Raw genomic sequence first — 10,854 nt, forward strand, 5'->3', positions numbered from 1 at the left:
ATTTCATAAAAACGTGACATGTTTTCTGATTTGGCACCCTTAATGAAAGACGTAGTTCTACGTCAAAAAATATAAAAATTCAATTTAATCATTTGCGGTGGAACAGCTTTGTGGTAAATTTCATTTGCACAGAAGGCAAGTGACACATTCTTCCCGCTTTATATGTCCTATCTTCTTATTCTACCAATTAAATAAAAACAAAAATACTCGATTATGAAGAACAAAAGAGGCGGGTAGTGTCGACTTCGATCGTCCTGAAGTGACATTTCATATGGTTCATCTTTTTTTTAATCAAGGTATCTTCATAGGTCAACGAAAAAAAAAAGTTTATTAGTAAGGAGGTGGAGAGAAAAAATACGCTGTAAATAATTTTATATTTAAAAATAATTTTTTTAAAAAATCTGTAAATTCTGTATCTTTGCTGGAAATCTGTAATTCTGTATCTGAAATTTGACGAAAAATCTGTGAGATACAGAATATTCTGTATATGTGGCAACCCTGCTAATGGTAGCTTTTTTGTACAGTGCTGCCAACGATAACATTCGTTTGCGATGTAGTTTTATGTAGTTACAGAACGTATACTAATAATATTCCTACTAGCCTAATTGTAACTAGCCTGAAATACAAATCGTGAATGCGGTAGAAACTATATTTTCTTTATTTTTTTCTTGTACAAATGTTCCAACTAAAAAACACCCCAAAATAGGACCCAAGCCAGGGCTCCTGCTAACCACTCGCCTCCTCTCTCCCCCTCTCATTCGCTCCTGATCTGATCGCTTACCGACGCCGGGGGCTCACTGACTAATCGTGCCTTTCTTGCAGGCTTCTTCTCCTAAGCCAGATACCCTGGATTTGTCGGGCTCTGGTTCAAACAATCCGTATCGAGAGTTGGTGGAGAAGTATGAGGCGCTGCTGGAAGTCCAAAGGAATTCGCTGAGCCGAAACAAGGTAAGCGGAGGTGGGACGCCTTCGGGCGGAACGCCACACTCGCAGCATACAGCTGCTGCCTCTCAAGATGGAACCAACAATGGGGGTGGTGGTGTACCGGTGTCCGGTGTCGCAGCCCATCCTGGGTCACTGAACGAAGAACTTGGATCGGGTGATTTCAGCTCGCTGAACACCAAGTTCACAGACGAGGATGGCAGCAAGAAGGACGACCAGAGCAGCAATGGCACTAGACGGAAGGTTGGTCTGCGAACGCCGACCGATTTTTCGGAGACGGAGACCACCAGCTCCGGATTTTCGGACGAGATCAGTAACAAGGCTACGCAGACGGATGAACGCCCGAGGAACTTCCTGTGCACTATTGCTGATGGGGATGATTGCAAATTTAGCATCTACGAGGATCAAACGGTGGTCGACTCGAGGTTCCGATTCAGTCCGTCCCATCGGGAGCTGTTCCGGGAAATTTTCACGATCCTGAAGAAGGCTGCGGACAATCGGGATGAGGGTGAACAGTTACCCCTTTTGGACGATCAAAATCCTCCCGCCGCTAAGGCGGCGGCGACAGCCGCAACCACCACGTCTCCCAAGGTTCCTCCTGTAACGCCGGCAAACGAAGAACCTCCGAGCGAGTTTGGAGACGACACTCAGAGCCTCATCTCGTCGGCTGTTTCCGAGCAGTCGTTTGCCATGTCCGAATGTATCACCAAGTCCGAGCGGAAGAAGATCGAGAAGCAGACGAAGTACGCGGAGAAGCATGGTGGTGAACAGGAGAACCAACCGCCAGTTGGAGCGACGACAACATTACCGGACGGACGAGTCCTCACCCCGTACAAGCGTCAACCCCTGGAGTATCTGACCGTTGCCATAGGCGTTAATAAGAAGAAATCTCGCCGTCGTCGCAACCGCGGCATCGGTGATGACGCCATGGATCGATCCGATTCGCCTGTTGCCCTACCGACCCCGACGCGGGTGTTCACCAGTAGTGGCCGGAAGGGACGCAGCTCGTATCGTCCCTGGAATCCGGATGCACACGGAAGTGCATCGCCCTCCACGACCACCCAGAATGGAACCGCCGAATGGAACGGAAACTCAATGACCATCTACAATCGCAGCCACAACTCACCAGCACCCGCGGCCGCGAACCAACGCACTCCGGTTAGCAGCCGAAATGCGACCGCCTGGGAGTCGACCCCGACAAGTGCCAACCGCAATGGCAACCGCTACACCGAACTGACTGACGATAGCGGTGAAGTTGTCCTGTTCAAACCCTCTCCCGCCAGCCACGATCTGCACAAACTCAAGAAGCTGGACCTCTCGTACGCGGAAGTGCTTCGCCGGGCGGACCATTGCAAGCATCAGAGCCAACGGCGCCATCATAAAAAGTAAACGCATCATCACAGCAAGCGCTTTTGGTAGAAGCGTCGCGCCCCCCCACACACACACAGGTGAATTTTGCATGCGTGTTTGTGTTATTGAACGTGTGTTTTATGAGAAAGCGTCGCGATAACAAATTTTAGCCTGTGACGAATCTGTGCAAGACTAGCGCAACCTTTACAACGTAAGAACGATAAAAGTTTTCCAACAAACCAGTTCTCTCCTTTTGATATTTAAATGCAACATACAATCTCGTATAAATTTGTCGAATAAAAAAAAATATGTGTAACAACTGTCCATAATGTCCATAAAATATGGGGTCTTCTAGAAAACAACTGAGACAAACAAAAAAACATCAGTATTAGAACTTGAGCGAGACGCACGTGACAGCATCGATTCGTCTAACCTAAAAACATAACTTTCTTCTTCCTTCAGAACAAAATGTCCACAGAATTTAGCGTGAGAAATGAGAATTGCATAATAAGCTGAGAAAACACCGCCATATTGATTAGTTTGTCTGCGTTTGCGTGTCAACAGTGCCGGGAGCAAACAAAAATCCACACACGAAACGCGTTATTTAGTTAGATTCTAACATTTGTTTTCCACTTTTACTTTGAACGCGCGCGAGAAGTAATCGAGAAAGTGTAGCCCTTAATTTGTAACTACTAATGATGATTGTTAACTAGTTAGCTTTAAAACCATTGTCGCCAAACGTTATTTTATTTCGTGGAGAAAACAATCGCGGTAGAGCGAAAACGGTAAGCTTCCCATTTTTCGATTATATCTGTATGCTAAGACACTTTTTGTTCAAAATAGTTTTCGTGCTTAGTTTTTTTTGTTCCCTTTCGTTTTATGTCAAGGAGAAAGTTATTATAATTATTGTAATTATTAATATACTAGTAGTGTGCAATCGGGGATGAGTGAGTTTTTGCGTGATCGCCACCTGCGCAAGAAAAAGCGAGAGAGTGAAAGAGAGCCGAGTTCGAGTAGTCAATGCAATTACACAAACACGCGAACGCGCGTGCGCAAGCGACCACACCCACATACACACACTGACACATTTCTACTAATATGATTACATTCATAAGCAAACACATAGATTCAATGCTTACTAACTTTCTGTATTAACAAGTTCAAACTTTAAATATTTGTTCGATTTATATGAGAAAACAAAGCAAGCGCAGCCAACACATCAACAGAAAAGAAAAGAAAAACGATGAGACATAAAATGTTGCAACTTACAAATTCAGTCAAAGCTCAATGTAGAACAAGTTTAGGGGAGAGATGAGAAACACCCAAATCAAGACATGAAAAAAATATATAGGAAACTGTAACAATGGGTGTGCGTGTGTTTCGAATATACCAAGGAACACACATACACAAGGAAGACCTGATTTCCGGTAGAAAAAAAAACAGAGGATCCGATATATGGACGACATGAAAAGGTACAGGTTACAGTAGACAGAGCGGCGCAAACAAACGGATCGTGTGTAGATTCGGTCGCCAAGAAGCATGGAATAAAGACAAATGAAGAGTATGAAAACTTATTTAAAAGAAAGATGCGCTGTGATGTCTGTATCAGTAACTCTAAACCGTATCCGAAATCCCTTTCTTTAGACATGTTGAAGTTCTGCGATGTCTCATTTACAGGTAATCACAAGACGACACGACAGCTTCCAGGCGTTGTTGTGTCCGTAATATTACCGATATAATCCATAGCACTCAATGCCTGTACACCCGACATCTAAACCCTTACACTATTCCGTTGGACTTCGGTCACGAACTGGTCGATCTGCATTGCCGACCAGAAATTTCACTTCTGCCTTGCAATTCTGATTCGCTTCTGCATGTGCGTCCACCATAGTTGAATCTTCCAAAAAAATCCTCATCCATAAAATCAGTACCTTTTGGAAGAAAGATGGATGGGTTATACCTATGATATAACCGCAAGGTTGACGTAGGACTACCGTTGGCTTATTAATCAATTGTGTTTTTTTAACACTTTCGTCCCCCAGAGCGATTCGGTCGAGTTTCTTGCAGGGCCCAAATTCAACTGTCGGTGTGCAAGAGAAATAGGAGGGCAACGATAATAATGAATTCGGGTTCGTATAAGGACTACTTTGCTGTTGAATTCGAATGAAACCAACCGACTGCTGATTGGAAAACTTATAAAAATATTTTTTCAGCCAATTGTGTTGCCAATGATAATGAAAAAATGAAATTCAATGCTCTATATATTAGGCTGTCAAAAAAGTCCTGCGGTATTTTTTTTGAATTTTCATTTGTTCATAAAATTAGTTACAATCATCTGTTTTAAGTCAAATTTGCGCCGTTTTGTTCGATGACTTGTTCTCAACGAGATGCCAACTTCATAATACCCCTGTTATAGAAGCTCGCTTCCTTATTGGCAAAAAACTCGGATAGCCAATTTTCACAGGTCTCTTTTGTGGCTAACTTCTGACTACCTAGCTCGTTCGCCATGGACAAAAACAGGTGGCAGTCACTTGGTGCAAGGTCCAGACTATACGGCGGATGCAAAAGAACCTCCCATCCGAGCTTCTGCGATTGGAGTCATGAACTTGCGCTTAGTAAGAAAACGTGAATGTTTGAAGGTATTGATAACAAAAAACAAATTTTGGGCGGGACGAGGTTTGCCGGGTCAGCTAGTCATAAATAACTGTATTCTACTAGTCAATCCTTTTCATTTGATACCCATATTGACGGGGTTTTAAATAAAACATATATGGCGCCATCTTGTGGACCATTTTGGATTTCCATTTTTCATGAAAAACCGATCTACTAGTCAAGCCCTTGCGTTTGATACCCATATTGATGGGACTGCCATACAAATTAAACACAAATTTCTACATTACTCGGGAATTAATGAAGCAAATGAAACGAAATTTGGCATATGGAGGTTTAAGGGTGCAATAAATGATTCTATGGTGGTTAGACTCTCCACTCCCCTCTCTAAGAGGGGGCTGCCATACAAATGATACATAAATTTCTGCATTACTCGAGAATTAATCAAGCAAATGAAACCAAATTAAGCATATTGAGGTTTTAGGGTGCAATAAATGTTTCTATGGGGGTTAGACTCTCCGCCTTCCCTCTTTAAGGGGGCTGCCATACAAATTAAACACAAATTTCTACATTACTCGGGAATTAATGAAGCAAATGAAACGAAATTTGGCATATGGATGTTTAAGGGTGCAATAAATGATTCTATGTTGGTTAGACTCTCCACTCCCCTCTCTAAGAGGGGCTGCCATACAAATGAAACACCAATTTCTGCATAACTCGAAAACTAATCAATTTTTTCAAGTTTCTGAATATGAGAAATGTTTCTATGATAGTATGACACCCCTCCCTCCTCTGAAATGGGAAGGGGTCCCGTAAAAATAATACACATATTTCAACCAAACATATTCCAACCAAATATGACAATTGATTGTTTTGACGTAGGACTACGTCTAACCGGAAGATATAGGGGGTGAAATGGAAATCTAGGCACTGAACAAGTAGGAAAAAATGCAAGATTTGGAACGCTTATAACTCGAGCATTTCTCAATAGATCGCAAAGGTTTTTGCATCAATTGATAGGAAATATATCTACGCATCTATCATAACGAATAACATTTCATTTTTCTTGAGATAAATAATTGAATAATTGTGAAATATCAAGCATTGTCAAAATGCACTATGTGCCCATTTTTGATTGGTCCATTTTGTGCTCCTCAAATCGTACCGACCAAACCGGGCAACCAGAGCAGCAGCGAAATAGAATGAAGCACGATTGGAAAGGAAAAAGAAAAAAATGAACGAAACATTGGTCGCAGTCTCACACATGCGTCATTCTTGGTGTGGACACCGACTGGACAACATCGTTGCTGGACGAGCTGGACGGCGAGGGATCGAGTGCCTTTCTCAAGGCAAGAGGGTGGAGGTGGTAGCGCTGGAGTAGAATAGAGTAGAGTTTTCAAAGGGCCTTTCTCAAGGCTAGAGATGAATGAACTGCAAAAGCTTAAAGTCTCTATAATACAAGACCTGACCTGACCTGACACATGCGTAATTCTCGAGCCAGCCAGTCAGCTTAAAAATCCCCGCTCCGCTGCCGTAACGATCATTCTCATTCAAACCGTACACCACATCGGTTCGCATCACAACACATCAACAAACCAATCCAAGCAGCCATGTCTGGACATGGTAAAGGAGGAGTAGTGAAGGGAAAGGCAAAATCCCGCTCGAACCGTGTTGATCTGGAGTTCCCCGCAAGGGTAGCTAGGCCGAGCGCGTTAGTACCAGTGCACCAGTCCACCTAGCCGGCGATATATAGTTTCGGCCGCCGAAGTTATCGAGGGGGCCGCCGAAGGGATATCGAGGGAAAACAAAACAATAAACTCTTTAGATTGAAGATAATTTTGTGATCCTGAAAAGGACCCTTTTTAGCCTGTATGTGAATCCAACGAGCGAACAAATCATAATGAATGTATTTTTTTGCCATCGCTCCCTTTTAACGCTCATTCGTTCGTCTCGTTGGACTCGCCCCTCTGGCTGAGTCTGCCGATTTGTCTCTATCCTGTGAGTGTGTACCGCTAGAGTATAAAACACGCGGACCCCAAAAAAATATCTTATTTTCTTTCAAACCGTAAACCCGTGTGGTTGTACGGCATCGGCATCGTGGACGTAACAAAGGAGGACAAGTTAAGGGAAAGGCAAAGTCTCACTCGAACCGTGCAGGTCTCCAGTTCCCTGTTGGTCGCATTCACTGATTGCTCCGCAAGGGTAACTAGGCCGAACGGATTGGTGCCGGAGCACCAGTATACCTAACAACGATTATAGAGTTTCGGCCGTCGGAGTGCTCGAGTTGGCTTGCAAAGCTGCTCACGACAATCAGAAAACACGCATCAAGAACAGAGCAGCTTCGGTTCGGCGCTCATCAAGGCAACAATTAGTTTCAGTGAGTGGCAAAGTGTTTCACCGGCACGTCGCATTAAATGTAATTTACTGAACAACATGTCACAAGCTGGATGGGAAGAAATTTTCCAACTGTGAAAGCTGTGGCGAGTGGCAAACGCAATAGCTAAACAGGAAGGTTTAACCGAACAAGATGGGAATATCGAGTGATAACAAAAACACAACACCAAAGGTTCTTTTCAGAACCATCAACATATTCATAAAGACTAAACAGTAAACTAATCCATTTTTCAGGTAGATAGGTAGGTATTCACGTAGGAGAAGAAAATAAAACAATATATTTAAAATATATATTTAACAAAAGCTGTCCCCTTTGTATAGTCCTACGTCACTCCGGTTATGTCCCCGGCATTACCCACCCGTCTTTTTTAAATATGATAAAACGCACGTAATAAAAATGGACCACCGAATGTGTTGATAAGAACAAAACTCGAAAAAGGAGTTGTCCTTATTTAGGGCTGTCTTTATTCTATCATATTTTCGGAATCAAACATTTATTCCATGTAACGGAGAAACATGTTATTTGCAAATGGTTGAAAAATCTTGAACGAGAATTGTGTCTGAAAATAATCTGATTTTATGATGACGAGTTTTGGTAGAGGTACTAGGAATTTTATAGTAAAAGGTAATTTCAAAGGGTAGATTAGAAGATCAATCAATAAACACTTTTGGACCCACGACCGTGCGCTTAATAAGAAAACTTGGATGTAATAACCAAAAATAAATTTTGGGCGAGACGAAGTTTGCCGGATCAGCTAGTGGAAAATAAAAATGCTCTAAGAGTAGTTAGATCGAGTTTTCACATAATCACCAAGCCTTTACCTGTGTTTTTTGAAAAAAATACTTGGGAATGTTCAATTTACAAGATAAATATTAGATGTGCAACGTAAGAAGTTGGTCAGATTAGTGATTTACGTAGAATTTGAAGGAATGACAAAAGGTATTCTATTGACGGAAGAAGGGCGGAAAATAATAAAGATATTCAGTGAACAAAAGTTTTCTAATCGCTCGATCGTAACAAAAATTGGTCTATCTGAGAAAGTGGTACGGAATTCATTTGAATAGTACCAGAAATATGGGATATAACGACCAACAAATGGGAACACCAAAGTTACTTTGCGTCTTAAAGGTCGAATAAGACACGAAGCAACCAGAAACCTCAAGGGAAGCCGAAACTGACCGCCACCCATAAGCAGAACCATCTCATTTTCGCCCGGCAATACATGGAATCGAAACTAGAATGAAGAAATGTTGTATTTTCCGGCGAAAAAAGTTCAATTTGGATGGTCCGGACTGTTACAGTTACTATTGGTACAATTTAAGTCAACGGCATGCCGTGAGATCGAAGCGAAACTTTAGGGGCGGAAGTTTAACAGTGTGGGGAGCCGTTTCCTATCACAGCAAGCTTCTCATTTGTTTCATTTTCACCCGAATGAACTCCGAAAAGTGTCTTCAATTACTGGAGGACGTTTTGATTGACCATATTGAGTATTCTCATCACGCTACCGAGGATGTCGTTTTTCCAGCAGGATTATGCATAGATCCACGTTTCCAAGCAATCGAAGGCATGGTTTGCCGAGAAGGACATTCCGCTTCTTGAATGACCTGCTGGCAGTCGATTGCAATCCCATAGAAAACCTATGGAGATTCTTGGCCGAGATGGTCTATGCAAACGGATGACAATTTGACAACATTTCCAGTCTCAAGGCAGTAATTCAGGAATGTTGGGCTATAATCAATATGGCAACACTTTAAAAGCTGTCTGACTCGACGCCAAATCGAGTTTTCAAAGTGATCTGAAATTGAGGTGGACATACTAAATATTAGCTACCGATTGGACTCGAAATTTGCCGCACAAATTTTCTTTTATTGAAATTTTAGGATGCGGCTAAACGAATGTCCACCCTGATACCACATATTTGAATTACTTAGAAAACAAAAAGTGAATTTATACTTTTTTTTAGGATGAATTCGATGAAAATAAACAATAATCGTCTTTCATGAGCAAAATTGTACAAAGAATTGACTTATTTTTGAAAATATTGAGGAAAAATAGGATGCGGCTGAACGAATTTCTACCACTGTATAACATCTGACCAGTATGTTGACACTCTGAACAAGATAAAGTCTTCCAATGGCATTCAGGGTGTCACGATGGAACGAAAGACGCTTATGCTTAAAACTAAAGCAAAACAATCGTCCAAAACTAACGTGTCAATTTACGGATTCAAATACTGGGATTCAGATACCGGGACTGGCAAGCTATTTTAGACAGGAAAAAAATGAGACAGAAGAAAGGTCCCTCAAGGTGATATTAGTCAGTCAAGCCATTTTTGTTCAATCATGTTTAAGGCCTATTTGCAGATCTCCAAAAGTTATTGAGAATATCAACTCGAATTTCAAAATATAATTTTCTTATTTTTTCAAAGATGCCGAACACATTAATTTTTCAAAATTTCCGCCTCAAATAAAATTTTCATTATAAAAAGAAACTCTAACCAGCGATTCGGGGAACTTATTTCTGAAAAAAAAATCGAGCGCATTGGGCATACATTTACTTTATTTGAGCAAATTTAATTCGTTCACGAAGAAGGAAGAACATTTATACAAACACTGCCGTTCGTATATCTATTGCTTCGCTAGTCACAGTCAGGTAAAATGTACAGTTAATGGCAGTGACGAAAGAGTCCTCGCAACTCCTTCCTACGCCTCTACGTTTGATCGATTCCGATTTCTAAATTTCCTCATTGAACGAATACAGATTTGAGTAAAACGGCAAGTCTTTTTACAATTACTACAAAAGATCATCAGTGAAAGACAGATTGCTGTACACTATTTCCTTACGTTCTACGGTATTTTTAGTTGATTTTTCTTTCTTTCTACAAAATCACTCGTCGAATCCATCCGGTTTCAGTTTGATTGTCAGTGCACAGTACGCGTCCGGTCCTAGTTTCCCTTCGGAGCAGCGATGTGCCGCCGCCTCAGGTACAACGGCATCGGTCCTTCGGGCAGGTTGATTTGTAGTTCAGACACTCATCCATGCAGAACACATCGGCACCTTCCTTGCCCTGGATATCACCGATGGCTTCGCAGGTATTGCTACGGGAAAATGATTGCCGGAATTAATAGAATGCTGGAGCAATAACATAGCCTAACCATAACACTTACGGGCAGTGGCAAACCGACTCCGGGCAGTTGGGGGGATACCGCAAGCAGTTATGTTTGCACCATTCGTCCATGCCGAGAAATCGTCGATAGGCAGCGGTTGGGAGGCAAACTTGGTCACTGGAAGAAAATCGGAAGAAAAACTAGTTAGAAATCATGATGAGAGCCAAACAAAAATCCTTGCACCCAAACAGATAGAGAAACTCAATTTTTCATATGCTAATTTTCACGAATCCGCTCTTTTTCTCTCTCATTCCACAAGCACCCCCACTGGGGGGAGGAGGCGTAGGGTTCTTGATAGTGCAGTTCTTGATTGGGAAGGGGTCTTGTTTTCCACCAAATTGACGCGTCAACTCTGCGAGAGATTCTGTTTCGGCTGTGCCTTGTGCTATG

General features: G+C 42.1%; 2 protein-coding genes across 7 annotated transcripts in view; one reads left to right on the forward strand and one right to left on the reverse strand.

Annotated features, from left to right (window-relative positions):
* LOC129763403 (keratin, type II cytoskeletal 2 epidermal) overlaps window positions 1–3,877 on the forward strand; it is a 351,176-nt gene extending 347,299 nt beyond the window's left edge. For all 5 annotated transcript variants that reach the window (XM_055762437.1, XM_055762438.1, XM_055762439.1 and 2 more), the window contains one exon: window positions 823–3,877. In XM_055762437.1, coding sequence (XP_055618412.1) covers window positions 823–2,331 — 1,509 coding nt within the window. In that variant the 3' untranslated portion in view covers window positions 2,332–3,877. The remainder of the gene's footprint in view (window positions 1–822) is intronic.
* Window positions 3,878–9,844: 5,967 nt separating this feature from the next.
* Window positions 9,845–10,854, reverse strand: part of LOC129767465 (uncharacterized) — a 155,116-nt gene continuing 154,106 nt past the window's right edge. For both annotated transcript variants that reach the window (XM_055768415.1, XM_055768406.1), the window contains 2 exons: window positions 10,465–10,581; window positions 9,845–10,395 (listed from right to left, as the gene is read on the reverse strand). In XM_055768415.1, the coding sequence (XP_055624390.1) occupies window positions 10,278–10,395; window positions 10,465–10,581 (235 nt within the window). In that variant the 3' untranslated portion in view covers window positions 9,845–10,277. The remainder of the gene's footprint in view (window positions 10,396–10,464; window positions 10,582–10,854) is intronic.

This window comes from Toxorhynchites rutilus, chromosome 1, assembly GCF_029784135.1.
Source record: "Toxorhynchites rutilus septentrionalis strain SRP chromosome 1, ASM2978413v1, whole genome shotgun sequence".
Taxonomy (NCBI): domain Eukaryota; kingdom Metazoa; phylum Arthropoda; class Insecta; order Diptera; family Culicidae; genus Toxorhynchites; species Toxorhynchites rutilus.